The sequence below is a fragment of the Scyliorhinus torazame genome, chromosome 6 (assembly GCF_047496885.1).
Source record: "Scyliorhinus torazame isolate Kashiwa2021f chromosome 6, sScyTor2.1, whole genome shotgun sequence".
NCBI classification, from domain to species: Eukaryota; Metazoa; Chordata; class Chondrichthyes; order Carcharhiniformes; family Scyliorhinidae; genus Scyliorhinus; species Scyliorhinus torazame.
The window spans coordinates 141,510,317-141,525,780 of record NC_092712.1 but is presented as its reverse complement, the minus strand read 5'-3'; the positions used below and the strand labels follow the sequence as shown (position 1 = coordinate 141,525,780).

The 15,464-nt window shown below is 45.8% G+C and overlaps 1 protein-coding gene across 5 annotated transcripts in view; it reads left to right on the top strand.

The window, feature by feature from the left end:
* LOC140425043 (tensin-3-like) overlaps positions 1-15,464 on the top strand; it is a 666,087-nt gene that overhangs the window by 486,595 nt on the left and 164,028 nt on the right. For all 5 annotated transcript variants that reach the window (XM_072508833.1, XM_072508834.1, XM_072508832.1 and 2 more), the window contains one exon: positions 15,283-15,412. In XM_072508833.1, coding sequence (XP_072364934.1) covers positions 15,283-15,412 — 130 coding nt within the window. The remainder of the gene's footprint in view (positions 1-15,282; positions 15,413-15,464) is intronic.

Here is a 15,464-nt window from a genome sequence, read left to right as displayed (position 1 = left end):
CCAGCTCCGTAAGAGGGCGGCAGAGAGGGAAATGGGGGGAGTCAAAGATGGTGGGGGAGCTATGGTCCAGAGTGCAACGGAAATAAATAAGGTATTTAAAGCCTTCTACGAAGAGCTGTACAGATCCCAGCCCCCATGGGGAGAAGAGGGGATGGGAAGATTCCTGGATTCCAACTGCGGTTCCCGAGGGTGGAGGACCAAGAGGTGGCTGGTTTGGGGGCACCAATCGGGTTGGAGGAACTGAGTAAGGGTTTGGGGAGCATGCAGGCGGGAAGGCCCCGGGGCCGGATGGGTTCCCGGTGGAGTTTTATAAAAAGTATGCGGACCTGTTGGCCTCCGATAATGTCGGAGGCGACAATTTCCTTGATCCTGAAGCGAGACAAGGACCCACTGCAATGTGGATCGTACCGGCCGATTTCGCTCCTAAATGTGGATGCTAAGCTATTGGCAAAAGTGCTGGCCACGAGGATTGAGGACTGTGTCCCGGGGGTGATACATGAGGACCAGATGGGATTTGTAAAGGGCAGGCAATTAAATACGAATGTGCGGCGGCTCTTAAACGTGATAATGATGCCATCGGAGGAGGGAGAGGCGGAGATAGTGGCAGCCATGGACGCGGAAAAGGCCTTTGACCGAGTTGAGTGGGAGTGCCTCTGGGAGGTGTTGCGTAGGTTTGGGTTCGGGGGAGGGTTCATTAGCTGGGTTAAGCTCCTCTACTCGCTCCAGTGGCGAGTGTGGTGACGAACCGGCGGAGGTCGGAGTACTTTCGGCTGTACCGAGGGACGAGGCAGGGGTGCCCTTTGTCCCCCCTGTTGTTTGCATTGGCGATCGAACCCTTGGCCATATCACTGAGGGAGACTAATAAATGGAGGGGGGTGGTCCGCGGGGGGGAAGAGCATCGGGTGTCGCTATACGCGGACGACCTGCTGCTGTACGTGGCGGACCCAATGGAGGGCATGGTGGAGGTCATGCAGACTATGAGGGAGTTTGGGGAGCTCTCGGGCTATAAGCTCAATGTAGGGAAGAGCGAGCTTTTTGTACTACAGGCAGTGGACCAAGCAAGAGGGATAGGGGACCTACCGCTGAGGAGGGCGGAGGGGAGTTTTCGGTATCTAGGGATCCAGATAGCCAGGAGCTGGGGGGGCCCTACATAAACTGAATCTGACGAGGTTGGTGGACCAAATGGAGGTGGACTTCAAAAGATGGGACATGTTGCCCCTCTCGTTGGCTGGTAGAGTGCAGTCGGTAAAAATGGTGGTCCTTCTGAGGTTTTTGTTTGTGTTCCAGTGCTTCCCCACCGTGATCACCAAAGGCTTTTTCAAGAGAGTAGGTAGGAGTATTATGGGGTTTGTGTGGGCGAACAAAACCCTGAGGGTAAGGAGAGGGTACTTGGAGCGCAGTAGGGACCGAGGAGGGCTGGCGCTGCCAAACCTAGGGAGCTACTACTGGGCAACAAACGTGGCGATGATCCGTAAATGGGTTATGGAGGGGGAGGGGGCGGCATGGAAGAGGATGGAGATGGCGTCCTGCAAAGGAACGAGCTTGGTGGCGCTGGTGAGGGCGCCGTTGCCGCTCTCGCCATCAAAGTACACCACGAGCCCGGTGGTGGCGGCAACGTTAAGGATCTGGGGCAAGTGGAGACGGCATAGGGGTGCAGTGGGAGCCTCGATGTGGTCCCCGATCAGGGGTAACCACCGGTTTGTCCCGGGGAAGATGGACGGGGGGGTTCCAGGGCTGGCACCGGGCGGGGATTAGAAGAACATACAGTGCAGAAGGAGGCCATTCGGCCCATCGAGTCTGCACCGACCGACTTAAGCCCTCACTTCCACCCTATCCCCGTAACCCAATAGCCCCTCCTAACCTTTTTTGGACACTAAGGGCAATTTATCATGGCCAATCCACCTAACTTGCACGTTTTTGGACTGTGGGAGGAAACCGGAGCACCAGGAGGAAACCCACGCAGACACGGGGAGAACGTGCAGACTCCGCACAGACAGTGGCCCAAGCTGGGAATCGAACCTGGGACCCTGGCGCTGTGAAGCCACACTGCTAGCCACTTGTGCTACCGTGCTGCCCCTAGGGTGGGCAGAGGAATGGGGGACCTGTTCATCGACGGGACATTTGCGAGCCTAGGGGCACTGGAGGAGAAGTTTGAGCTATCCCCGGGAATTCCCGCTGCTCCCGACACAGGAAATTCAAGACAGGGTGATCTCGGGTGTATGGGTCAGGGAGGGCAAGGTTTCAGCAATACACCAAGAGATGAAAGAAGAGGGGGAAGCGCTAGCAGAAGAGTTGAAGGGTAAATGGGAGGAGGAGTTGGAGGAGATCGAGGGAGGTTTGTGGGCTGATGCCCTGGGTAGGGTCAATTCCTCCTCCTCATGTGCCAGGCTCAGCCTGATACAATTTAAGGTGGTCCACAGAGCGCACTTGACGGGGGCGAGGTTGAGTAGGTTCTTCGGGGTAGAGGACAGATGTGGAAGGTGTTCAGGGAGTCCGGCGAACCATGTCCATATGTTTTGGTCATGCCCGGCACTGGAGGGTTCTGGAGAGGAGTGGCGGGAGCAATATCTCAGGTGGTGAAAGTCCGGGTCAAGCCAAGCTGGGGGCTAGCAATATTTGGAGTAGTGGACGAGCCGGGAGTGCAGGAGGCGAAAGAGGCCGGCATTCTGGCCTTTGCGTCCCTAGTAGCCCGGGCCCTAGTAGCCCGGCGAAGGATCTTGCTAATGTGGAAGGCGGCGAAGCCCCCTAGCGTGGAGGCCTGGACAAACGACATGGCTGGGTTCATAAAGTTGGAAAGGATTAAGTTTGCCTTAAGGGGGCCTGCGTAGGGGTTCTACAGGCGGTGGCAACCGTTCCTAGACTACCTCGCAGAGCGTTAGAGGAAGGTCGGTCAGCAGCAGCAGCAAACCTTGGGGGGGGGGGGGGGGGGGGACGAGAGATTGTTTGAGGGGACGGACGAGCGGGGGATAACATGGAGGGTGGGGGAAACTGGCACGAACGGGCAAGAGCCAGTGTATAAAGCTCTGTAAATATTTCATCTTACCATGTATATATCTTGCTCAGGGCGATTTTATGTTATTTTGTTACGGGGGACGGGGGGGGGGGGGGGGTTCATTGTTTGTAAGGGGAAAAAATTGTTTTGTTTTGTTAAAAATCTTTAATAAATATATTTTCAAAAAAAAAGTAAATTCCACAGAGGTACTGTACCTTTCCCAAATATGCCAAGTTCAGACCTGCTCTTACCAGGTTGACTTTGCACACTTCAGGAGGCTCACTCCTAGGCTTACACATTCCAACCAGAGTGCAGGCAGCAGATGATTTAAATGGCCAGCTGCCTTTGTAAAACTCGCATATGCAAAACACAAAATTGGGAAATGCCTTGTTCAGGGGTGGGATTTTCCTGCAGTTCCAGAGAGGCTCGCCATCGTGGTGAAAATCTCAGCCTAAAAACCCAAGTAGGACATTACCAAATCATCATTTCTTGGTTTTCTTTTCTGAAAATTTTCCAACTATATTGGTTTTCTATACCGTAGTCCTTGGTGCTTCTCTATAGCTTTTACACAAAAAGAGTAATGGGTGTGTTAGGTGGTTGAATGGTATCCACACTCTTGTTTAATAACAAGAAGCAAGACACCCCTAAGCCTTTATCAATCAATTTTCCTATGAATAAGGTAATAGTAATCCCAACATGATATAGTAATATCTGCGACATTAGTTGCCATTGTTAAATGTACACTTCAAGGATTTAAGGTGCATCACATAGTTGAAACGCAGGTATACTTAATATGAATGATGATTATTGCACCTTAAGACTTGCAGGAGTTTAAAATTTTAAATGATTAATTGACAATGGTGACATCGGAGTTTCTAGTTTACCATTTTAATGTGAATAGAAAACGAAGAAATGATGTGCTGTCAGATTCCTTATTTATAACAATACTCGCAGCTGTGCATGTTCAAATTATAAATTGGAACTAAGGTCAGCGCAATTAACTGTCAGATTGAAATATCCAATTTGATCTCTTGTGATATCAAATCCACAATTTGTGATGAGCTAAACAGGCTGTTTATTTTGTGCCTTTTGCTGAAACGTTACAATAATCTGAAAGCTTTGTTTTTTTAATTCATTTATGGGGTGTGGGCATCTCTGGCTAGGCCAGCATTTATTGCCCATCCCTAGTTGCCCTTCAGAAGGTGGTGGTGAATTGCCTTTTTAAACCACTGCAGTCTCCGGGAAGGGGTAGGTAAACCCACCATGCTGTTAGGGATGGAATTGCAGGATTTTGACCCAGTGACAGTGAAGGAAAGGCAATATATTTCCAAATCAGGGTGGTGAGTGACTTAAAGGGGAACCTCCAGGTGCTGATGTTCCCAGGTATCTTTTGATTTGATTTATTGTCACATGTACCGGAGTACAGTGAAAAGTATTTTTCTGCGGCTGATGGAACGTACGCAGTAGACAAAAAGAATAATCAACAGAGTACATCGACAAACAGTGATTGCTTTCACTGTGAAACAAGGGGCCAAACAAAGCTAATACATGAGCAAGAGCAGCATAGGGCATCGTGAATAGTGTTATTACAGGGAACAGATCAGTCCGAGGCGGAGTCATTGAGGAGTCTTGTAGCTGTGGGGAAGAAGCTGTCCCTATGTCTGGCTGTGCAGGTCTTCAGACTCTGTACCTTCTGGCTGATGGAAGGGTCTGGAAGAAGGCAATGCCTGGGTGGGAGGGGTCTCTGATAATGCTGTCTGCTTTCATGAGGCAGCGGGAGGTGTATACAGAATCCATGTGAGGGTGGTAAGCTTGTGTGATGCGTTAGGCTGAGTTCACCACACTCTGCAGTTTCTTGCGATCTTGGACCGAGCAGTTGCCATACCAGGCTGTGATGCAGCCTGATAGGATGCTCTCTATGGCCCATCTGTAGATGTTTGTGAAAATCAATGCAGACATGCCGAATTTCTTTAGCTTCCGCAGGAAGTAGAGACGTTGTTGGGCTTTCTTGACTGTTGCATCAACGTGAGTGGACCAGGACAGACTGTTCGTGATGGTGACCCCCAGGAACGTAAAGCTACCGACCATCTCCACTTCGGAGCCATTGATGCAGACGGGAGTGTGTGTCGTGCTGCGCTTCCTGAAGTCGATGATCAGTTCCTTGGTCTTTTTGACATTTAGAGAGAGGTTGTTTTCGGTACACCATGCAACCAAGTAATTTATCTCCCTGCTGCTCTTATACTTCTAGAGATAATGGTCATGGGTTTGGAAAGAGTTGCCTCAGGAACCTTGGTGATTTCTTGCAGTGTATCTTGTAGATGGTACACACTGTTATAATGTCCAATGTTTGTGGAAAGGGGAGCAATCAAGTGGGCTGCTCTCTCCTGGATGTTGTCAAGTTTTCTTGAGTGTTGTTGGACCTGCACTCATCTAGGCAAGTGGAGAGTATTTTAAAACTCAAAATCATGAGGTTCAGAATTCGAAGTCGAGTAATTGAACCACTTGTCAAATATTCCGAATATTTTTCTAACTTGGCAATTTATATTCTCCATCTCAAAGCTTGATTATTTGTATTTATGTGACATTAGCTCATCTATTGATTATATTTTCATGTTGCTTCAGAAAAGCCTATCCTGCGTCAGTTCAAACTGTGAAGGAGTGTTAAAATCTCCTTGTTGAAAGATGTTGACCAGTTTTTAATTCAGCTGTTCGGGTCTTTTGAGGCAAGTTGCAAAACTGCATTTCCTAATATCCTGCTCAGACTACTCAATTGACAGTAAAGCACTTGAAACCAAAAGGGTTCAGTGAATAAATCATTCATCGCGCTGGCGCTTGCTTCAAATTATTCATTTCCAGGACCTTTTGGATGATAGGCTTGCAGTCAGCAAGTAACAACTTCCTGATTTACTTCTTGATTCCTTCAACAGCTTATTTCAATCTTGGTAGTGTCCTAAATGTGGGTTCTGGCCCATGACCGAGATTTCTCAGTTTTAAAAGAAAACTAGTGCCTGCTGCCTGTGTTAAGTTATAATTCTATATAGAGATCAGCGTCTCCATTGACAAGTATCTACACAGCACAAAATTTGGATTCAAACTGGCTATCAATGTCCTATTAGCCCATTGCTTTTAATGTACCCAGTGATAAAGTCAGTTCAGTGAAAGATAAATGTTGAACTTAGACTTGCGATAGAGTATGTTACATTTGCGTGCTAGTCTTTGGCTTTCAAACTCTTCTAGTAAGAAAATATGCAAGTATTGTCGATGCTTTTGTGACTATTGGTTGTCATACTGCTAAAGAGTATTTCTGCTTGCCTGTGCAGACAAAAAAGGCGATCCCTGGAGGAACTAGAAACATGCCATGCACAGCGACTTTGAGTATTCTCTGCGTCCAACTTTATTTGTATTTGCTGAGGTCATGAGTAGCCATGTTAAAAACTGAAAATTGTTGCTGCTTTGCTGCAATGGCAAAAGCCTCAGACTTTCCCATTCTAGGAATAAGAATAACAGCAACTTGAATTGAAATAGCATATTTCATGTGACCATGACACTAAGAGTCACCAGCGGAGGGTGGTTTCAGTCTATTGCAGTGGTTTCCTTTCTCGGTTTCACCGCACGCTGAACACCCTATGCAAAGAACACTTCTCTGCTTTCATCAGTGTTGTAGATATCTTAGTATCATGGTGCCCCAGGCAAATCAGAGTTTGGGCTGTTTCGTCGCTTTGAATACAAATGATCCTTGATATTAAATGAAATATTCAGTTAATCTGGTGTAATATCCATACCACTAAAACAAAAATCTTGCAAATATACTTCTTGAACATTTATCTTCTGTTCATTTCTAAAATTAAACAAAAACTTTGCAACCCAACCCTCTGTGTTCAATTTTTTTGTCCAATATTTAAATTGTTGGATGGCCTCATGCCCGGAACTGGACAGTTGGAGTGACTGCTCAGTAATTTTAAAATACTCAATGGGACATTCTGTATTCAAGCTTGTGCGATCAGACCTCCATGCACAATGTAGTGGGTTTTGCCTGCACCTCTGTCAGGCTAGATTTGAGCTAAGAACAAGGAGGAAGTTTGTTTATAAACAAATCAGGAAATAAAAAGCCAGCTTTGGTAAAAGTCACCATGAAGGTGGCAGATCATTGTAAAAATCCAACTTGTTCACTGAGGAAATCTACCGGGCTGGATTCACCACCGGCGAGATGCTCCATTTTGCCGGCAGCCCTGGGGTTTCCCAACGGCGTGGGGCTGCCGCGGTAGGAAACCCCATGGATCAGCTGGCGTAACAGAGCATTCCGCCGGCGGGGTGAAACAGAAGTGTGGCGGGGCGGAGGAACCAGCCCACCATTTTTCTTCAGTATGGCCTAAATACTGCCCCTATTGTGCACACGGTAGCACAGTGGTTAGCAGTGCTGCTTCACAGCGCCAGGGTCCCAGGTTCGATTCCAGGCTTGGGTCACTGTCTGTGCAGAGTCTTCACGTTCTCCCCGTGCCTCCGTGGGTTTCCTCCCACTAGTCCCGAAAGATGTACTGTGAGGTAATTTGGACATTCAGAATTCTCCCTACGAGTACCCGAACAGCTGCCGGGATGTGCGACTGCGGGCTTTTCACAGTAACCTCATTGCAGTGTTAATATAATCCTACTTTTGACAATAAAGATGATTATTATTATTAAATGTAGCACATAACCACCCACTAAAGTCACCTAACATCCTACTTAATTGTATCAGTAAACAGTAAGAAGGTCCACCATCAACTTTTTGAGTAACTAGCGATGGGTGCTATCCTGCTATCATTACCTGCAGTAAAGACTGAATTTAAAAAATAAGGGACGATATTTCAGAAGTCAGTATTAGAGGTCCAAGAAGCACGAGGTGTAATATAGGAGTTTGAGCAAAGAGATTTATATATGCGGATAATGATTTGGAAGGCTAGGTCACAAATAAAAGTCACAGAGACCAAGATGACAGGATTTAGTCTGGGGCTTTATGCTGCAGATCTAATATGATCAACTTAGAGCTTGAGCAAGTTTGAATTTATGAAAGGTGCAGCAGAGCAGGCTGGTGAGGAGAAACGACGTTCGCATTCCGCATGGGTAAGGTAACGGACACAGGTTGTGAAGGTTAAACAGGAATCATTTACAAGAATAACTTCTGCCAATATAATTCAGATTTTTTTCAATGTGGAAAAGAGAAAATCTTTGTAGTTGAGAAACATGCCCAGTAAGCTAGTGAGAAAAACACACTGCATGAAATAGTAGATGTTGCTGAATTATTTTTTTTTCAATTTGAAAATTTGCTAAATTCATTTTTCAAACTGTTAGCCTTTCACAATTTTCATCTTTTGTTATTATTTATGCAAAGCTTCATGGTGCAGCAGTCCATTAAGATGACAGTTTGGAGAGCCCTGCACTAGAGACCTCGATAACTCAATTCTTTTCCACCGGACTTGAAGGGTATATGAGTTATGTTTCCAAGAGAGAAAATTTATTTTGTGATTTGTGATATCATAACATAAAATGACCGAAAAGGATCCTTCATCATTGGAAGGATTGCTAACAGCCTGTCCTGTTTCCAGTTAGGATGAGATTGCGAAAAGTGTAGAGCCAGAAATGTATCATGCTTTTCTGGAGACATTACTTGGATTGGATTTTGTTTATTGTCACGTAGAGCAAGATACAGTGAAAAGTATATTTCTGCGAGCAGCTCAACAGATCATTAAGTCCATGAAAAGAAAAGGAAATAAAAGAAAATACATAATAGGGCAACACAAGGTACACAATGTAACCACATAACCCGGCATTGGATGAGGCATACAGGGGAGTAGTGTTAATGAGGCCAGTCCATAAGAGGGTCATTTAGGAGTCTGGTCACAGCAGAAAAGAATCTGTTTTTGAGTCAGTTCGTGCGTGTTCTCAGACCTTTGTATCTCCTGCCCGATGGAAGAAGTTGGAAGAGTAAGTAAGCCGGATGGGAGGGGTCTTTGATCATGCTGCCCGCTTGATGATTTAGGGCCTTAGCTTGGAAGCCGAGATTTATGATTGTCGTCTAAGCTCTCTCGATTCTTGTAGTGGCGCAGTGCTAAGTTGCAACAGTTTCGCAAGAACATGGAGATGTAGGAGTAGTTGAAATGCATGCCAGAATACACACAAACCTGGTGTCATGACAGCTTGCAAAATTAGAATTACTGATTGACAAAAGTTGAGAGGGGCTGGCAGTCAGGCAGAACAAACTTTGGTGAATCGATCACTAGTGACACAGAGAAACCTTTTCTTCTCCTCTGCTTTGTTGCATATAGCCTCATGTGAACATAGTGCAGAATCTTCATTGTAGAATGCTCAGTGATTCAGTAAGTTTAGTGATTGAACAATTTTATAATTGATCCTACTTTGCTGCTCACCTAGATTCAGGTGAAATATCAATTGGAGGCTTTTAGCATAATGACCTGATTTTTTTTTTTTAAAGAAAGCATGTATGTGCTTGTCTTTGCAACTGTTGAAACTTGTAAACGTGCCTTATTGCTAGTTTCATCAGTATATTGATAGAATGAGAAAATTGTTTATTTTCAGATAAAATATAGCATAAACTGTAATCAGAAAGATGAAGTGCCCAGTAAGTAATATGTATATTTCTTTCTTTTTGACTGTCTACACTGAAAGATTGATGTTAGCTTGAGTGAACGATCTGATTGTACTTTATGTGCCGTTTTTGGAACTGCATCTATATTACCCACCAAATATTTCAGAAATTAGATTTTAAACTTTTTAAGATATGACACAACACCACAGAGAATGCATCATATTAATCATATAAAAAATGGGAAATTTCTCCCATTCTGTCCTGTCAAAACATTCAAATTTGTCATTTCAAAGTTGGAATGTATTAATTTATCTGAGGGTTGCCAATGATGGCACTTATTTGCATTTCAGAAAAGTGTGTGATACAGTGAAGGGAGCAAATTGGAATTCTCTCTCTGAACGCACTGCCTGCCGCTTCTCTACCAAACTTGCCTTTTAAAAATCTGAAAAAAAATTTGGGTCAAATTTTGATTGTGTTTGCCATTTTCTCCTTTCTTGGCTCAGTCTTCATTTCAGATATGCCTGTCTATGACGTGCCTTAGGTTCCCAACCTTTTATATATCTAAAATATTTTGAGCCACACCTTCTATTTTCTCTGTCTTCTTCCTTTGCTGGGAACTTTGTTTTTAATTTCCCGCTGTCATCTCTCCTGTTTTTTTTTTAACCTCTCCCTATCTCTCACTTATAGAATCATGGAATCCCTACAGAGCAGAAGAAGGTCATTCAGCCTATTTTGTCCGCACTGACTCTTCAAAAGAACACCTAACCCAATTCCACTCACTCGCCCAATGCCCGAAACCTAACCTGCACATCCCTGGACACTAAGGGGCAATTTAGCATGGCCAATCCACTTAACCTGCACCTCTTTGGACTGTGGGAGGAAACTCATGCAGACACTGGGAGAACATATAAGCTCCAGACAGTCACCCAAGGTCGGAAGTGAACTCTGGCCCCTAGCACTGTGGGGCAGCAGTGTTAACCACTGTGCCACCATGCCACCCTTTTACCAGGGTTTTTACACCCATTTTGAGTTTCAGCTTTTTGTGCAGACACATGGCACCTTTGTCTTCAGTTCTGAGTCCCGTTGATCATGGGCTTAGCCAACATAAAAATCTAAACCATGCATGTGCGGCTCTTTCCCATCTGACACACTTGTGGGAGACCCAGGATTCAATGGGTCTTGGAGAAACCAACTGCAGAGCTGAAGACTCAGGCTAGTTTTAGTTTAATGACATAAATTTTGTATCATTGTGAATCTTTCTTTGCGGCACAATTGGGGGAAGGGCACCCCAGTGGTTGGGAACCACTGCGTTAGGCTCTGTTTTTAAGTAAAAGTTGCTGTATAAAAGCAGTTTTTTCATGTTTCATTGGGTGGGTCATGAGCAGGATAGTTCATTAAGCTGTTCCTCCCTCTCCCACCTCAGCTGCTCCCATTGTATGGTTCTCATCTCTGCAAGGGATGCCGACAGATATTGTGAAATATTCTGCCATTCACTGCTAAATTTGCCATGACTATCCAGTCCTGCTCTCATTTGCGAAAACTGCTCAATGTCAGGATCATGCTGGGTTGTTGCGATCACCCGTGAAGTCTTTCCTCTGATGTAAGCCATTTTCTCCCTCCACAGCCACCTCCACCCCTGACTCCAAATGTCCAAGAAGCTCCTGGATGTCTTTGTCACCGAGATTGAGAATATCCGAGCAGCTCTCTCTGTCAGATTCCCTTCCATCCCCTAGCCCAAATTTCCTCCAGTGTTCCCTCTCAGTGTATTTCTCTAATTTATTTCCTACCATCATGCCCTCTCTGAACTTAGCCTCTCCTTGAGCCCCATTCCTGCTCTCTTGAATCTATTCTCACTAAACTGGTACTTACCTTCCTAGCCCACATGTAAACTAGCATTGTTAAGGGTTCTCTCTCCTCAGCTTCTGTCTCTCTCTTTGAAATCCTCCCTTGTTATCCCTTTCCTCCAGAAAGCTGCATGTCAGTCCACTGACGTAGCTACAGCCTCATCTCGCTTTTCACTCCAGAGTCTTGATGTGTTGTTGCCTCCCAAGTTTCTGCCTGATTTTCCTGGACCTCTACGTTGGAATCCTTTCAATCAGGTTACCGCACCTGTAGCAAAACTCTCATCAAAGTCAGAAATGTGACTAAGGAAAACTATCCCATCTTGTCCTTCTCGATGTGTATGAAACCATCAATGCAGTTAATCACCCCTTCCTCATTATTGGCTACCGACTAAGCAATGTCTAAGCAGCACGGTAGCATTGTGGATAGCACAATTGCTTCAGAGCTCAAGGGTCCCAGGTTCGATTCTGGCTTGGGTCGCTGTCTGTGCGGCGTCTGAACATCCTCCCCGTGTGTGCGTGGGTTTCCTCCGGGTGCTCCGGTTTCCTCCCACAGTCCAAAGATGTGCAGGATAGGTGGTTTGGCCATGATAAATTGCCCTTAGTGTCCAAAATTACCCTTAGTGTTGGGTGGGGTTACTGGGTTGTGGGGATAGGGTGGAGGTGTGGACCTTGGGTGGGGTGCTCTTTCCAAGAGCCGGTGCAGACTCGATGGGCCGAATGGCCTCCTTCTGCACTGTAAATTCTATGAGTCTCAATTTTAAAATTCTTTCCTTGTTTTCAAGTGCGCGATCCTCCAGCCATGCTGTGCCTGAAAAGCAGTTCAACGCAGCGCAGTGTGGCAGTTGAAAGCCGGGAGATCCCCGCTCCCAAGATCTACCTGGCTCGCAACGCATTACACGCTTCAATGCAATTTTGCAAGACATTGCGATATGAATCGTGCCCACAATGGGCAGGATCACCTTTTAGCAAAACTGCATATTAGAGCGAAGCAGTAAGCCTCACTCTAATGTGTAGATTCCTGAGGTACCTGAGGCTTTGGGATTCAACCCCTCCGCCTCAGAGACCTCAGGCGAATGCCGTTCAGCACGGGTCCCCACAAACAGGGACCAGATGGGACGGCACTCGTGGGGGTCTCCCAGGGAACTAGAAGCCCCCAACTGCATGCCATTTGGACAGGGTGATGCCCTGGCACTGCTGGTGTCAGCCTGGCACCCTGGTAGTGCCACCTGGCCTCTCGCTACCTCTTTTTAAAGTTTTTCCAATTAAGAGGCAATTTAACATGGCCAATCCACCTACACTGTGCATCTTTGGATTGTGGGGGTGAGACTCACACAGACACAGGAGAATGTGCAAACTCCATACGGACAGTGAACCGGGGTCGAACCTGGGTGCTCAGTGTACCTCTATAATTTCCTCCAGCCCTAACCTTTGAGGTATGTTCATTCCTCTAATTCGGGCCCATTGAGCCTCCCTGATTTTAATCAAATCACGAGTGCTGACCGTGCATTCAGGTAACTAAACCCTAAGCTCCCTCCCCAAACCTAACTAAACCCTAAGCTCCCTCCCCAAACCTATCTATTGCGCTCCCTCACTTTCCTCTTAAGACCGTCCTTCAAGCCTACCTCTTTTACCAGGCCTTTGTCCATTTGCCCAAATTCAACCAAATGTAACTCGGGGTTTCATTTTTACATTTTCTCTGAAATATCTTGAAATGTTTCATTACATTAGTGGCATTATAGAAATCCAAGTTAGTGGTATTTAGATCCCAGGAGTGATCATGATTGCATAGATTAGCATTGTCCTGGCCTCATATAAGACTATTGTGAACAGTTCTGTCTGCCATATTGCAGTAGGAACATTTGCCTTTCAAAGGACAGTGGGGGCAGTGAATGGTGCGCACCCAAGCTACAAGAAGCCATCAAGGAACTGGGAATGTTTATATAGGGGCAAGGGTTAGGTAGTGACAGGAATATCAAGTTCAACTCTAATAATGTTTGTTTACAGTAACAATGCACAAGAATGGCAGACAACTTCAGTAACAATCTCTCAAACTCAAGTTCTGAAGAGGACAATTGAAGAGATTTCATTACTTTACAGGGGAGACAGTGGCATCATGGTATTGTCACTATGCTAGTAATCCGGAGGCCGGGGTTAATGCCCTGCGGATATGGGTTCAAATCCCATCAAGGCAGCTGGTGGAATTTTTTATAAAATATTTTTTTATTCTCCTTTTTCACATTTGCTCCCAAATTTACACCCAACAATAAACAATAACCAGTAACGAATGTAATTTCAATCTCCATATCAATAACAACAATCCCATCCTCCCACCAAACCCCAGACATTGGCCCGCATGTTAACATAAACAAATGACAAAAAGGAATCAGGAATCACCCATAGTCACCATTAACACTTTACAGCCCCCTCCCCCCAACCCTCCCAGCCCCCAACCCCCCTAATGTTCGATGTGATCCAATTCTCAAAAGTGCATAATGAATAACGCCCATGAATTGTAGAACCCCTCCATCCTTCCCCTCAGTTCAAATTTGACCTTTTCAAGCATTAAGAATTCCAGCAGGTCCCCCCGCCACGCCAAGGCACAGGGTGGAGAGGTTGATTTCCACCCTAACAGGATACGCCTTCGGGCGATCAATGAGGCGAAGGCTACAACATCTGCCTCCGCACCCGTTTCCAAGCCTGGCTGGTCCGACACCCCGAATATGGCTTCCCGATGGTTTCACGTGCACCACTTTAGAGATTACCCTAAACACCTCCTTCCAGTAATCCTCTAGCTTTGAACAGGACCAAAACATATGAATGTGGTTTGCGGGACCTCCCCCGCAATGCTCATACACATCTTCTACTCCCTCAAAGAGCTGACTCATCCTCGCCCTTGTAAGGTGCGCTCTGTACACCACCTTCAGCTGTATCAGCCCCAACCTCGCACACGAGATAGAGGCGTTCACCCTCTGGAGCACCTCACACCAGAACCCCTCCTCCATACCCTCTCCCAACTCTTCCTTCCACTTTGCCTTGATCCCTTCTAGTGGCACCTTCTCCTCCAAAATATCCCCGGAAACCGCCGATACTACCCCATTCTCCAGACCCCTGTCGTCAGCACCTCCTCCAGCAATGTGGAAGCCAGCTCTACTGGGAAGCTCTGTATCTCCTTACTGGCAAAGTCTCGAACCTGCATGTATCTAAATATTTCCCCCTGCTCCAGCCCATACTTCGCTCCCAGCTCCTTCAATCCCGCTAAACGACCCCCAAGAAATAAATCTATTAGTGTTCCAATTCCTTTCTCCTCCCATCTCCAAAAAATTCCATCCCACTTCCCTGGCTCAAATCTATGGTTCCCCCGAATCGGGCAGCTGGTGCAATTTCACTTAAATTCATAAAGAAGCTGGAATTGAAAGCAAGTCTCAGAAACTATCATTGATTGTTGTAAAAAAAAAACATCTTTTAGAGAAGGATATCTTGGTCTGGCCGACATGTGACATCCACAGCAATGTGGTTAAATCTCAACTGCCCTAACAAGCCACTCAGTTCAAAGGCATTCAGGGATGGGCAACAAATAGTGACCTTGCCAGCAACACCCACATCCCATGAAAGAATTAATTTAAAAAACACAGCAAAGTAAATGTGCAGATTGAGCTGTTTGAAAAGGCAAATCATCTGAGTGTATTGCATGGAGGACTGTCCATCATGGGAAGCAATTACACACTACAAGAAAGTTTTTCCACTTCTGAGATCAATCTGATAAATTACTGTTGGATTTGATTTTCCTGTGTAATCTTCTGTAAAGTGTGCAACTTTGATCATTGGTATTACATATTCAGCATGAGAAAATTAATTGGTTACAGGTTAAATGCTACCACAAGAAGTACCGTTCTGCAACGAGAGATGTTATATTCCGGCTTCAGTTTCACACAGGTTCTATCCAAGGTTTTGGGTTTGTGTTCGGAAAGGAGGACCTGGACAATGCAAATAAAGGTACGCTGTTGAAACCCATATGCTACCATGAATTGTGTCTCTGAGTTAAATG